General features: G+C 53.2%; 1 protein-coding gene across 1 annotated transcript in view; it reads right to left on the reverse strand.

Annotated features, from left to right (window-relative positions):
• Nucleotides 1-15337, reverse strand: part of GAK (cyclin G associated kinase) — a 140798-nt gene that overhangs the window by 11041 nt on the left and 114420 nt on the right. The window contains exons 21-24 of the mRNA XM_007955764.1: nt 14168-14641; nt 10727-10900; nt 8489-8611; nt 6926-7045 (exon numbers count right to left, since the gene is read on the reverse strand). Coding sequence (XP_007953955.1) covers nt 6926-7045; nt 8489-8611; nt 10727-10900; nt 14168-14641 — 891 coding nt within the window. The remainder of the gene's footprint in view (nt 1-6925; nt 7046-8488; nt 8612-10726; nt 10901-14167; nt 14642-15337) is intronic.

The raw sequence follows: 15337 nt of genomic DNA on the forward strand, positions 1-15337 counted from the left end.
GGTACAATGACAGACATATAGACCAATGGAAGAGAACTGAGAACTGAGAAACAGATCCATCGACCTATGGTCAGCTGATCTTTGACAAAGGGCCAAAATCTATTAAATGGAGAAGAGAATGTTTGTTTAATAAATGGTGCTGGCAAAACTGGAGATCCATTTGCAGAAAAATGAAACAACTCCAGATGGATCAAAGACTTACATGTGAAACCTAAAACTATAAAGTTCCTCAAGGAAAAACTAGGGGCAAATTTAGGAACCCTAATATATGGCATAGATAGACTATCAAGCATAACTCAAAATGCACAAACAGCAGAAGAGAAACTAGATGAATGGGAACTTCTAAAAAGCAAATTTTTATGTGCTTCCAAAGACTTCTCCAAAAGAGTCAAAGAGAACCTACAGATTGGGGAAAAATATTTGTCTTGTTGAACTTTGCTACTAGTGACAAATCTGACAAGAGACTTATCTCTACAATTTATAGAAAACTCCAACCGTCAATAACAAAAAGACAAATAATCAATTAAAAAACGGGCAGAAGACATGAATAGACACTTCACCAAGGAGGATACTCAGGAGGCCAACCAACATATGAAGAAATGCTCACGACCATTAGCCATTGTTGTTGTTGTTGTTGTATGTGCCATTGAGTCAGACACGACTCATAGCGACCCCTCCTGGGTTTCCTAGGTGGTATCACTATGAAAGTATATTGCCCAATCTTCCTTCCAAGGAGTGGCTGGTGGGTGTGAACTGCTAGCCTTCTGGTTAGCAGTCCAGTGCCTTAGGCACTATGCTACCAGAGCTCCCCATTAGCCATTAGAGAGATGCAAATCAAAAAACAACAATGAAATACCATCTTGCTCCAGCACTAGTAGCAAAGTTCAACAAGACAGAAAATAACAAATGCTGGTGAGGATGTGGAGAGATGGGGACTCTCATACACTGGTGGTGGGACTGTAAAATGGTACAACCATTGTGGAAAGCATTATGGTGATTCCTTCAAAAGTTGGAATTAGAAATACCATTTGACCCAGCCATTCCATTACTAGGTATATATCCTAAAGAACTGAGAGCCATGACAAGAGCAGACATATGCACACCCATGTTCATCATAGCACTATTTACAATATCCAAAAGATGGAAACAACCTAGGTGTCCATCAACTGAGGAATGGATAACCAAATTATGGTACATACACACAATGGAATACTATGCAACTCTAAAGAATAACCTAGAATCTGCAAAACACAGCATAACATGGATGAAGTTGGAGGACATTATGCTGAGTGAAATAAGTCAATCACAGCAGGACAAATATTGTATTAGTCCGTTATTGTAAAACTCAAGGAAAGGTTTAGCTATGGAAGGAAATTTTTTTTGTTGGTTACCAGGGGTGGGAGGGGAGGGGAGGGAACACTGTTAGATAAGCAGAGATAAGTATTGATTTGGGTGAAGAGAAGGGCAATGTACCATATGTGAGTGATCAACATGGTAGCACTGAGGAAGAGGAAGACAGAGAGGTACATGGGAGGTGCAGACAACAAAGATGAACCCTTTTGCACACACAGTACTGTGATGTCAGTGAAGGCAAACATGGGTATATGCGTGAATAGATGGCTGGACAGGCTGAACTAGTAGGTATACCTATGAAGCAAAGAGTGCACCCAAGATCATGGATAGGGTTGGCAGACAATGGTTCTGTAAGTGTATTTGTATGATCTGAATTCCCAAGTGTATAGTAGGGCTGACAAGGGACAAGGTTGTGGTCACTTCTTGGTCACAGACAGCTACCCAGAGGGACCGAGTAGTTGAATCTGTGGGCTCGGGACCATAGTCACAGGGGACATCAAGCTCAATTGGTATAACACACTACACAAAATGTTGTTCCACCTCCTACTTTGGCAAGTAGCAACCGGAATCTTAAAAGCTTGCAAGCAGCCATCTAGATGCAATGATGGGTCTCTCCTTGTCCAGAGCAAAGAAGAATGAAGAAAACCAAAATTCATGGAAATAATTAGTCCTAGCGACTGGTACACCATGCGATCCATAGCCTACATGACTATGAGACCAGAAGAACTAGATGGTGCCCAGCTACCAATGTCAACCACTCAGAGAGGGATCTATGTAGGAGATCCTGGATAGAGAGGGAGAACAATGTGGAACAAAACTCAAAATCGTTTGGAAAAAAAAAAGGGGGACCAGGTTTGCTGGTCTGATAGAGCCTGGTGGAACCACCAAAGACTATGGCCCTAGCTTCCCTTCAGGTCTGGAATTGAACCCACACCTGTGGGTTCCAGCCAAGCAAAAGGTAGGCATAGGAGTTGAACATTTACCTGAGGTAAATACACTCCTTGGAGAGAACAATCATGGCAGAAAGAAGGGGTGTTTATGCACAGGGAGCAGCTCAGGGGGTAGGGTTGCATGCAGGGATGGACACAGGGAAGAGGTGACTATTGGGGGGAGGTGGGAGGGGAGCTGTTGTGTTGTGGTGAATTGTGGTCAATGTCATGAGACCAAGTGTATGTAAACTGCTGTATGGAAAGTGAATTTGCTCTGTAAATCTTCACCCAGATCAAAATTAAAAAAGAGTCACCAAGTTCAGTCCACAGCATGTGACAAGGGTCTTTGGCAGCAGGACGGCACAGCCAATCATGGTGGCAACTGGAATACTCTGGAATGGGGTCAGACCCAGGGTGGGCTGGCTGTGAAGGTAATGCCCCCATTGGATCCAGCCAGCACAGTGAAGGTGCTCACTCATGCACATGTGCCAGGGACCAGCGTCACCATCTGGCAACAAACAGCCTGAGGAAAATGGCCAGATGGCACCAGTGTGTCCACCTTTAAGCACTCCTTTTCAAATCCTCTAAGAAGAAGGATTAAAAAAAAAAAATTGTATATTCAAATACTCACAGGACATAGCAAAACTGGCCGTGAGAGAATCTAGTGTGCCTAGCTCAGTCCTCCAGGGTGACGCCTCACACGACCGTCACCACCGAGACCAGGGTCTGGCCTGGGCACACCCACCGAGTGAACTCAGACCTCACTAGCTGTTACTTGCATGCACACGTGTGTGTACAGACACACGTGTGCATGGGTGCACCTGTGTATAGATTCCCAGAACAATCAGGACAGGCCTGTCCCAGCCTCCACGGGACTCCCTCATGCTGCCCCTTAAAGCTACACCCACCCTGTCCCTACCCCACCCCACTGCCCTCACCACCACCAATCTGCTCTGCACCTCGGCAATGCTGTGGCTTCAAGAACATTTTGTAGATGGAGCCACACAGCTGGTGACCTTCTGAGTTAGGCTCTCCTCATCGAGCAGCGTCCGTCCACATCACTGGGGGCGACCCCAGCTGGTGACTTTCTGAGTTAGGCTCTCCTCATCATGCAGCGTCCATCCACGTCACTGGGGGCGACCCCAGGTGGTTGCTTTTTGTTGCTGAGTAGGCTCCTTGGTACGTGTGGACCATGGTGTAGCCACTCACTTCAATTTAATGATGTCAGCTGATCCACTGTCTCTTTCTTGGATCTTGGTTTAGGTGACATGTCTAGGAATTCCAGGTCCCAAACACTTTCTCCTACTGCAGTGCAGTGAGTTGCTTTAATATGGCCCTTCTAGCCACGGTCCTGTAATCCCCACAAAATGACTGGGTAGGACTACACAAATCAGTGTTTGTGGTTCACCAAGGGGACTGCATAGCTTGCTAATACAAATAAGGTACATGAAACCCTTGTAGGCAATTGGTCAGCTTTGCCATTCTGCTGAACTTAATAGGAACCATCCCCATAGATTGGATGAAAAACTCACTATCATTAAGAAGAGGCAGGAATGGAGTGCGTCCTTTGGACCTGGGGTCCCTATGCTGAGAAACTCCTAGACCCAGGAGACAGGGAGAGCTGTAACATAAAGAACTACAACACTGTAGGTGGCAGTGGCATGAGATGGCAAGAACCAGGCGCGAGATGGTGCAGTGGGCTTCCCGGTTCACAGAGTGAGGTGGCTACAGTGGGCTTCCTGGCCCACAAAGGGAGAGAGCTGAGTGCCTTTGGGCAGGAGGCTTCTTGATGGAGTGGGATGTCTTCAGGCACTTGTTGGTGGAGCTGGGCCTGCTGACCCACGAAGTGAGAGATGTGAGGGTCTTTGGGCACGAGGCTTCCTGTCTGTGGACATGCCCAAAAAGCTGTCCTGATGGAAGAACTATATCCTGCGTTTTTCGTTACTTCCAAGTTGATCCTGATGGTGAACTGCAACCTATAAACTTCCCTGGTAGAGCTCCTAGTCGTGAGTATGGTCTGTGAGTCATGTGTGGCCACTGCAAGGGACTTTTGAAGCTGGCAGAGAAGTGGAGGGTCCCTGGGAGGGACGCTGGCATCAGACTTGAGAAGGGTGAAGATGTGGTGGTCCGCGTGCGGGCGGAGGCATCACCCTTAGGCTGCTGATGGGGGCTCTCCTGTCCACCTCCTGATGGTGGACGAGGCCGATGACACACCACTCTATGACTGTCCTCTTCTAACAGCTTGATGCTTGTGTGTCTCCCATTTGAATCGGTGGGCAATTTTGAGCTGGCTGCTGTAGAAGGCCTGGGGTTTAGGGGGCTCATTTCCACCAATGGCCATCTACTTGCTGGAGCACAATTTGTTCAGTCGCTCCTGTAGCTGTCAGAAATCACACGCCTTACCTATGAGGGTCAAGTTCTGGGTCCTTGACTCTTTTCCTGAGTCCTTGGGTGATGCAAATAGTTAAGCGCTCGCTGACAAGCTAAAAGACTGGCAGTTAGAACCCGTCCAGAGCTCCTTGGCAGATGGCTCTGGTGACCTGCTTCCAAAAGGTCACACCCTCCAGCTCCATGAAGCAGCCCCACTCCGCACACACAGGGCCACCATGAGGCAGAACTCACTTGACGGCAAAGAACAGCAACAACGGCTGTGTCTTATGGAGCTGTGTCTGGCCCTGTCAGTGCTGCACGGCCTTGACTTCTGGGGCTGTGCAGGAAGCCATACAACGGGGAGGACTGATTCTGTCCAATTACTCTTCTGCTAGCCTCGCTCCTCTGCCTTCCCAAACAAAGCCCACAGTAAGTTGGTCTGTATCTACAGAAATTTGTGCTAGGATATTTTGGTAGGACTTATGCTGAACATATAGATCAACAGACTTGATGTCTTTTGAACCTCAAAAATCAAAGTCTTTATTTAAATACTGAGTTTGCCAATCTGTGCCCATGGTCCGTCTCTCCGTTTGTTTAGGTCTTGTTTGTTTTCATCATGCTTTGTTGTGTAGTTTGCACCATCAAAGCACTGCACATGTTCTGTTAGATCTATACTTGTTTCGTTTTCTGTCAACCAATTGTAAATGGTACTGTTTTAGTTTGGGTTTCCACGTGTACATTGGTCTGAACAGAAACCTAACATGTGTTTTTACGTTGACCTTGTATCCTGCAAACTTACTAAACTCACTTACTGGTTCCAAAAGATTTTTGTTGACTGCCTGATGGCCCACATAAACAATCATGCACACAGAAGTAATTTTCTTTTTTCTGGGGATGGAAAACCTTTATTCCCTCTTCTTATCCCGCTGCACTAGCCAGGACCTCAGGACATAAGAACGGGCAGAGAGACCGCTCTCGTCTTCTCTGTGACGCAGGGAGAAAGCACCAGTTACCTTCATGATTATTTTCACGGAGCTGGAGCTGTCTGGCAGACCCTCCACCAAGGGCAGGAGGTTCCCGGCTCTTCCCAAACCGCTGACGTCCTCACTGCGAACAGGACAGGCTTTCAAACACTTTTTCTGCGTTGTTGTGGTGACTGTGTCGATTTCCTTCTTGGGCTGAGTGATTCTGGAATGCTCAGTCGGCCTTGCTAACTCCTGGGGAAAACCCTCTGGTCAGGTGTACAATTCTTGCATGTATTGATGAATTCTAGTTATTAACGTTTGTTGAGGGTTTTTCTGCCCACACTCCTGAGAGACACCATCTGTACTTGTCCTCTCCTGTGCTGTCTGTCTGCTGCTGGGATTGGGGTCACACTGTCCTCACACAGTGACCTGGGACGTGTGTGGAAGAATCCTCAGAGAAACCGCCCGGGCCTGGAAGGTCCCTTTGGGGATGCCTCCACTCGTGGCTCCTTTTATTTAGTTATAGGACTGTTCTGACTCAGGGCCTGTCCTGCCCGGGCACAGGACTCTCTGGGCTCTTAGCAGGCAGCATTCAGTCTGCAGCAGGCAGGGCCCCATCACTGTGCAGTGTTCGGCTGCATGAAGGGGGAGGCCTTGCTGGCAGCCCCTGCCCCAGCTCCGATCCTTGGTGAAGCTCTTGGCAGTGTCTCTGGTCACTGAGGGTTGTGGCACTTTTTCTTCATCACAGGGTCCTGGCGGCCTGAGCAGAGCCTAGCCAGAGGGGAACTCACTGGGGTGTGGATTAAACGTGTCACTAGCTCCACCACCCAGACACGGACGCCTACACCCTGTGCACCTCTGTTCAGAGCACTGCGTCCACTGGCTGCATTCACATACCCAGTACCCTGGGCTTCCCAGGCAGTCGTCACAGCTCCGTAGGCCAGGGCAGTGTATGCGGGGGCCTCTTCCAAGGGGTGGCTGGAAGGGGCTTGGCAGCACTGACTTAGCAGTAACTAGTTAACAACTGGACTAAGATGCAAGCATTAACTCACAAAAATACTTTGAGATCAGATGTCTCCACCCCACTGGGCTCTCTGTGCCACAGGCATGGGAAAGTCAGTGAGCACATGAGATGAAGGCCCTCCTCTCCAGGCAGCCCAGCGTTTAGAGGCAGGAGCCACACACAGTTAAGTGTGGTCCAAGAGGGTTGGCTTTGTCATCAACTTGTCCAAGAATAAGAATTCCTACAAGGGACCTAACACTGTCAATACACTCTGACGTGTCCCCCTTCCAGGTAATGTTCATTACCCTGGAGGCCTGCACCCAGGTCACCGAGGTCGGCAAAGGGGTCCGCGTTCTGTGACTTGATCCGGGTGGTTGAGGGGCCGGGCGGGGTTGCTGGCTGACCTCCAGAAGAGCAGAGGGGGCCTGGAAGGGGCAAGAGCAGACGGCATTAGGAACACGGGCCTCCCAGGAGCCCTGCCCTGTTCCTTCCTGAACCTTCCTTGCTATCCCAATGGCACTCACCTGTACTTAGAACGGGCAGCTCTGTCACTTTAAACAAGACACGTGTTTTAGTCCTTGACTTAGGATTGCAACATTAATCTCAAGGTGAAAGAGGGCAAAGCTGTGAGCCAGTCCCAGAACGCAATCACACGTGGACACCCGGTTAGGGCCGTCCTTTTGAGAATGAAGGAGCACCTTGCACCTAAACCAAGAATGTTCACACTGTTCCGGTAATACAATAGCACTTCCTGAGAGCTACTCTAATGGGGGTGTTGTGTGTAATATTCCTTGTAAGACCACAGAAGAGCAAGGAAATACCTCAGTTAATCACTGCATGGTCATACAACACAATCTCGTGCAGTCATCAGAGATGGCAGTTTCTTCACACATAAAGAGCTCTTACAAATCAACAGGAAAAGGAGCAGAGAACATCAAATAGTTCTCAAAAGAAGAACAAATAACAAAAATCATAGGAAACAACAGTCAACCTCCTCCAGTGAAGAAACATGAATTAGGCCAAAAGGTGTCCTGGGATGTGGTGTCCTGTAAACTGTATCCTTAAAGTTATTATCCAATTCTGGTGAGAAACCAAGGGCAGAAACTACCCCCAGGCAGAAGATGAATAATAAAATCTATGTAAAGCAGAGTATGTGGCAACCAAACCCATTGCCATAGAGTCAATTCAGACTCACGTGACTCCCACTGGGCTTCCAAGGCTGTAAATCTTTATAGAAGTAGATTGCCTCACCCTCCTCCCACGGGACAGCTGGTGGGTTTGAACTACTGACCCTCTGGTTAGCAGCCAAATGCCTCACCCACTATGCCACCAGAGTTGTATGTGCCACAGGCCTTGTAAAGATGCATGCTCTCTGACGGCGATTCACTACCAGGTGTTTCTCAGCAGGCTTGATCACGGGTGGACACGCACGAGACAGATACCCAGGGGCCTGTCAGCAGCTTCAGGAGTTGGGAGTACCCACAGGGCACAGAAAACACTGCAGACATGTTATGGGTAAAAACGTCTAAACGAGAGTATGCGAAATACAAAAAATACTGCAAAACACCCTGCAGAAGAGGAAACAGCGGAGCACGGCTGACACGGGAGTGAGCCTACGGCAGGCCGGCAACTACAGCACGTCTCTGTACCACACACCAAGTAGTAAAAGGTGAGGCCCACGCACTCTCTGCTCTCGCGCCTCGTGGGTGTGGGTCATGTCGTGTGCCGGCCTGTGGCAGTCCTGCCCACTTTCTAGGGAAAGCTGCAGCTACAGTACTGTACAACGGGAGAAGACCTGGACAATTCAAAGGCTCTAAAACCACACGCCCCATCCAGTGAGTCCCAGCAGCCGCCAGGGGGTGCCCTACCTTCTGCAGCTGGCTTGGGGGCTGGCATGGAGGCTGTAGCCCCAGCCCAGGTGTCCCATCCTCCCAGGAGATCCGGGTGGCTGGAGGAGGCCGTCATCCTGCTGGGCTCTGCCGGCAGATCCTCTGGAATAAAGGGCCAGGAGAGAGCAGCACTCTACAGTCTGTCTGCCCTGCCGGCCCTCCCCACATGGGGCAGGCTCTTCACACACTCACATGTGTGCCCGCACATCCCATCTCTGGGGACGTCAGTTCCAACAGCCATCCTTCATGAGTTAGCAGGAGGCAGCCCAGGCTGGAAGGCGCTTCCCAAGAGGGCTGCCACGATGGCTGTCTCGGCAGCAGGGCCCAGAGGGGCAGCCTCCATGCGGGGCTGTGCCATGCCTGCGCCATGGGCAGCAGGGCTCAGGCTGGCCATCCCCTCGTGCACTGACCCAGGCTCAGCAGGGGCGATGGGGACAGGCAGGTGAGCATTGAGCCCCCTGGCTGGCTGCCAGGTGTGCAGGGCCAGGCCCCAGCACTCTCAGCCTGCCAGGAGCCTGGTCTCTAGCCACACCCTAGCCTTTTCCTCACAGGTGTGCAGCCTTGGTTCCAGCGGGACCCACAGGACACTCATGTGCTCCTTGACATGAGGGTGGAGCTCACGAGGTGACAAGAACTAGCCTCTGCAAGTCAGGCATCAGAAGGCGTCCTCATAGACATCACTCTCATGAGGTACGCCTGGTCCCTCACACACACGCCTGCAGGCACCTTCAGATGCACCTCCTGTCCCTCCCTAAAACCTGCCAGAGCATGTAGTGGCTGTCACATCCCCATCCTAGGAGACAGACGACCTGTGCGCCCTGCCCTCAGGGTCCACCCCGAGCCCTGGCAGTCCTGGCACCTGGGTGCACAGTGTCTGTGCCACCTCTCACTGTTGCTAGTGCCAGCAGTATTGCAAGGTCAGACGACTCTGTCCACCCACAGCTTGTCTGCCTGCGGTCACTGCAAGGCTCCTACAGCACACAGCAGAATGTCAAAGCGTCCACAGCCCTCTGCTGGAACCCTCAGCAGCCACCCAGCACAACCTTCGCTAAGGACCACAGGACCCAACCCAAGGCCTCCTCTGGCCTGAACCCTCTCCCAGCCCATGGCTGTCCCTGGTCCGTGGCCTCTCCTGGTCTGCACCCTGCCCCTGACTCATGGTCTCACCCAGCCTGCACCCTCTCCAAGCCTGTACCTTCTCCCAGTCCTTGCCCTCCCCCAGCCTACACCCTCTCCTGGCCTGCACCTTCTCCTGGTCCCTGGCCTCCCCTGGCAGTACTGCTCTGGCCACACAGGCCTCTCTGTGTTGGAACAAGCCAATCCAGTCACTCCTTGGACATTCCCCAGAACTAACCCACCTCCAATGCCCTCCTGTTAACACTCACTTCCCAGAGCTTACTCCCTGCATTTTTCTGTCCCTACTGTCCCTTCACTTTACCCCACACCAGCCCTGCGCTAAGGTGGCTGCGATGGCTTTGCTCCCCTCCTGGCCCTGGGGCCTAGAGGGGCAGTGCCTGTGGGGTGGGCCTGCACACACCTGCTGAGCAGCACGCAGGCCTGTGCACGCACAGAGCAAACCAAGCCGCAGCTGCAGTACTGAGAACCGGGTCGAGGCTGGGACCGGTTTGGGACAGGAGGAAAGGAAGAGAAGACTTGGCCTCCAGAACACGCTGGGTGGCAGCTCTGGGCCTGCCTCCCACAACACCTGTGTCCAGGCTGCACAGGTGTCACGGCACCATCTTGGGGATGGCTCACAGGAGCTGGGCAGGACCTGAGAGGCCTGAGCCACTGAGAGTGCACCATGAAGCGTGGGGCAGAGCCGAGCCCTGTGGAGGCCTTCTGTCATTCCCAGAACAAGCAGAACTACCCGAGTGTGAGAGGCCATGTGGTCAGAGGGTAGAGTCAAGACTCGATGTGCCCGCAAGACCCCAGAGTCCACGCCGTTCTCCCTCGTCCACTGAGAGGCACAGATGCCTCACTCCTGGCTCAGGTGCTGTGAACACCTGAAATCTATGCTATGCTTACACTAAAGATTTGTGTTCAGGTAATCAACCTGAAAACCTGCCTCCCAGTCCCCAGGTGTCATCCTCAAGAACCAATGCCAAACGAGCAAGACCACACCAGCCAATGCCAGTGTTCTGCCGGAGATGCAAACACGTGGGTTTCTGTGAGTCCCTGCACATGGCTCAGAGATGCGGGCCGCAGGGTGGGGCTTACCCAGGTGCAGGAAGTCCACACTGGAGGAGAGGGGCGGGGCGCTGTGCATGGAGGGGAACACGGTAGGCGGCGTGGCTGAGGGGTCAGGATGAAGGAACTTGTCCAAGAGATCAGGGTCGGAGCAGGTCTGAGCGTCTGAATCGGCTGACATCAGGAAAGGGTCAAATGGGTCAGCTAGAGAAAAGACAGTAGGAGAGGTGCATGCCATTGGATGACAGCGTGGCGTTAGAGGTTTCCTGTGGTATGTACCTTATAACTTAGTGCCTTTTGACTCGTTTTACCCCAAGTAAGGTGCCCTTTGTCCTTGGCTCTGGAGAAATAACCCTTGGAGTAACTGGGTGCCTTGGCCTGGGACTTCCAGGCCACATCTGAAGATTTTTGCTGTTGACTAGTGGCTGGACAGACAGAAACCAGTATCAATTAGCCCCATGAGTCACAATTTAGCCTCTCATGCAGGACTGGCTGATAAAAGCCCTGAGCACAGAGGCTGAGAGAGCTTCCTGGTTGGTGGGAACATGGAGGCTCAGAGAGCTTCCTGGTTGGTGAGAGCATCAAAGACTCAGAAAGCTTCCAAGTTGGTGGGAACAAGGAGGCTGAGAGAGCTTCCCGGTTAGTGGGAACATCAGAGGCTCAGAGAGCTTCCTGGTTGGTGGGAACATCAGAGGCTCAGAGAGCTTCCTGGTTGGTGGGAACATCAGAGGCTCAGAGAGCTTTCTGGTTGGTGAGAACATGGAGGCTCAGAAAGCTTCCTGGTTGGTGGGAACAAGGAGGCTGAGAGAGCTTCCTGGTTGGTGGGAATACGGAGGCTCAGAGAGCTTCCTGGTTGGTGGGAACACAGAGGCTCAGAGAGCTTCCTAGTTGGTGAGAACACGGAGGCTGAGAGAGCTTCCTGGTTGGTGGGAACACGGAGGCTCAGAGAGCTTCCTGGTTGGTGAGAACATCAGAGGCTCAGAGAGCTTCCTGGTTGGTGGCAACAAGGACGCTGAGAGAGCTTCCTAGTTGGTGAGAACACGGAGGCTGAGAGAGTTTCCTGGTTGGTGGGAACACGGAGGCTCAGAGAGCTTCCTGGTTGGTGAGAACATGGAGGCTCAGAAAGCTTCCTGGTTGGTGAGAGCATCAGAGGCTGAGAAAGCTTCCTGGTTGGTGAGAACATCAGAGGCTCAGAGAGCTTCCTGGTTGGTGGGAACATGGAGGCTCAGAGAGCTTCCTAGTTGGTGAGAACATGGAGGCTGAGAGAGCTTCCTGGTTGGTGGGAACATGGAGGCTCAGAGAGCTTCCTGGTTGGTGGGAACACGGAGGCTCAGAGAGCTTCCTGGTTGGTGGGAACATGGAGGCTCAGAGAGCTTCCTGGTTGGTGAGAACATCAGAGGCTCAGAGAGCTTCCTGGTTGGTGGGAGCATCTACTGCCGGGAGGGGAGCACATCTCTTGGGATATGGAAGTTCTATGTTGGAATCCTGCCTTACACATCTCTTCATTGTATTCTTTAAGCCATAATTAACCTGTTGTCTTAAGGATGGTATATGCTCTGTGACTTCTGGTTCCAGTGAGTCAGAACCCAAAGGGGCAGTGGGACCCAACAGATCAGAAAGTAAGGGTGTCAGGTGGACTCCCAAGCTTGTGGCCAGCATCCTGATGATGTAGTGGAAAATTAGCCCCAAACTGGCAGCTGGCAGGCCAGAGGTTGGGGTGTTGTGTGGACTCCTCAATTTGCAACTGGCATCTGCATCTTTGGGAGTCTAAACGATGATGTCCTTTTCAACCAATTATTACCAAGTGCTTGGGCAGGCTGGACCTGACTTTTCCCTTGGACACTTCACACATTTACAAAGAATGTTCTCTGCTGACCCATCCAGAGGGCAGCTATCCTTTCAGATGTTGTTGTTGTTGTTGCTATGTGCCGTCGAGTCGGCCCCGACTCATAGCGACCCCTCCTTGGGTTTCCGAGGCAGTATCACTATGGAAGGAGGATTGCCCAACCTTCCTTCCGAGGAGTGGCTGATCCTTTCAGATAGGAGAACTTTAACTATTATTCTTGATGCAGCTCTTGCTGGCACAGCTGCACTCAAACGCTGATGCTTCCTCTTATCTCAACGCCCTGTCATCCAGCTCGGGAGGTGGGTGCAGCTTCCAGGACAGAGGGCATTCCGTGGTTCCTAGAGCACCCACTCACAAGTGCATGGGGCAATGTGTCCACAAGCCAGTGGGCCCTGGAGGGTGAGAGCCAGAGGAAGCAGCACATGATGGCTGGAAGCATGGCATGATGGAACAACTTCAAAGAGGGCAGGGCTGGAGAGAGAGGGGCTGAGACCCCTGTCTCAGCCCCAGAGTGCATGGGGTTGCCTGGTGCCTCACTTAACCACAGAAACTCCATCTCTTTTTGGTAGCTGCTCTTCAACTGCAGAAAGTAACAACGGTGGAAACCAGATGCCATTTGTCTCACAGCAGCACATTCAGCAGATGGAGAGCCAGCAGTACAGGCTCTCGGAGGGAGGACACTGCTGGTGGTGCCCTTGGTGGACACCAGAGATGAGGACAGGATGGCACTGGGTGCCCACAACTGTGGGGCCATTTGGAGGGCCAATGACAGGAGCAGTGGTCACCAGGCAGGCTCGGTCATGAAGGGACATGCTCACGTGGCCCAGATCAGAGATCAGGGCAGCATGAGGCGTGGCATCCCCCAAGAAGGGGTCCATGCAGGGGCCCAGCCTCACAGGGTGGTGGTAGATGACGGGCAGGGACTGGCCTGCTGGGCAGCGAGGAGGAACATCACCTCCAGGGCTTCTGCACACAGAAGCAAACTCCTCCTCAGACAGTTGGTGAGGCCGCGCCGTGTGCTGGACACTGGAAAAGCTGTGATGGGAGCTGGCAGGGGTCCTCCTACCTTCTGGGGTCTCCACTGAGCAGGAGTTTCCCAGTCTCGACAGGACGCGTGCTGTAACTTCGGCCTCTCCATATGGACTGGCAGCAACTCAGCCCACTGTGGTATGATAGCATCTCCTTACCCCGACTCCCACAGTCCCCAAATCTGGCTGGGAGTCGGACCACCAGGAAGCACTAGGAATGATATTCCCAGGCCATGCTGCCACTTCCTGAGACAGCCACCGGAGGACTCCTGGGCCCTGCTTAGCACAGAGTCTGAGAAGCCCTTCAGCACTGTGCCTGGACCACCCTCGGACACTTGCTACCTCCTCGCCTGGCCTGCCTGTTGCCTGTGCTCAGCCCCTCATTGGAGGCACTTTAGGCCTCAGACGGCACCTCTGCTGCTCCTCCAGGAGGGGTGAGGGTCGGGCAGAGCACATGACACTGCTGGAGAGCCCCTCCCACAGGCACATTCCCCTTCCTCAAAGCAACAATGCACATCCCGTGTCCACACCAGGCAGAGTGATCTCCCCGTGTCCACACCGGGCAGGACTGATCTCCACGGGGACAGAGGGACGTACCAGCTGCAGTGGGTCCCTCGCGAGGTGCGTCCGGAGCTCCTTGGGGACAGCTGGGGGTGGTGAAGAACAGTGCAGCCTCCCCGCCGAGCAGGTCGCCCGTGGGGCCTTCAGGAGTGGCCGCGGGAGGCACAAACAGACAGCTGAGCAGCTCGGCGTTGCTGGAGGCGCCCGCACCACCCTGCGCAGGGGGCCCCGGCGCTGGCCCCGGCTCCGAATGCAGCCCCAGCAGGTCCACGCTGTCCTCAGGCACAGGCTCCTCTGGCGGGGTGGGTGTTTCGGCCGCGAAAATCAGGTCTTGCTCTTCAGCCGTTCCCGTGCAGACCGACCTGTCCTCGGCCGTGACCTCCCAGCTCTCGCCAGAGAAGGCAGCAACCTCCTCATCCGACAGCTCGCTCTCGTCTCTGTCTTCTATCACCGCGGACTGGTTCTCTTTGAGAAAGTCGTTCTCGACGCCAGCTTCTGGTTCTTTCCTTTCTGTGAAAAGAACACAGGAAGACAGGGCAACAGGTCAGGGGCGCACGCCTCGGAGCCCAAGATGGCGCCCTGACATTTGAGACACCAAGCCAGAAGGCGCACACCCAGCCCTCCAGGCCACGGCCTCAGGGGCTTCACAGCCAGAGAGGAGGGGCACATGTGGGGGAGGGGGAGTGCAGCCCCCACACTGCACCCCGCAGCAGGCGTCAGGCCAGGAGCCCCTTACCGCCTGGGAAAACTCAATCCTGAGCAGAGGACAGACTGAGGAGGGCCGGCAACGCGGGCGGCCCTGGGAACAGAGGGGCACCAAGGGGCCAGGAACAGGAGACATGCATGGGGAGACACTGAGGGGCCACCAGGCCAGATGCCTGCAACTTGCCCTAGGGACAAAGAGCCGGCAGCAGACAAGTCCACACTGAGCAGAGTGTGGGGTGTCCTGGGGATGGGCAGGAGGGAGCAGCAGGGAAGGTCCCAAGCCAAGAATAGCAACTTGGGGTGAGTAGCCTGGGCCAGTGGCCAACGGGCAGCACCCTAAGAGAGGAGGCTTCCAGCGTGCTCTGCAGAGCCCCATCCTTCAGCGTTCACCACCCACGGCAGTGCTGACCGAGACCCCTGCTCTCCACGAGACACCACCCACGGCAGTGCTGACCGAGACCCCTGCTCTCCACGAGACACCACCCACGGCAGTGCTGACCG

This window comes from Orycteropus afer, unplaced genomic scaffold (genome assembly GCF_000298275.1).
Source record: "Orycteropus afer afer isolate SDZICR_OR568_19922 unplaced genomic scaffold, OryAfe1.0 scaffold00539, whole genome shotgun sequence".
Taxonomy (NCBI): domain Eukaryota; kingdom Metazoa; phylum Chordata; class Mammalia; order Tubulidentata; family Orycteropodidae; genus Orycteropus; species Orycteropus afer.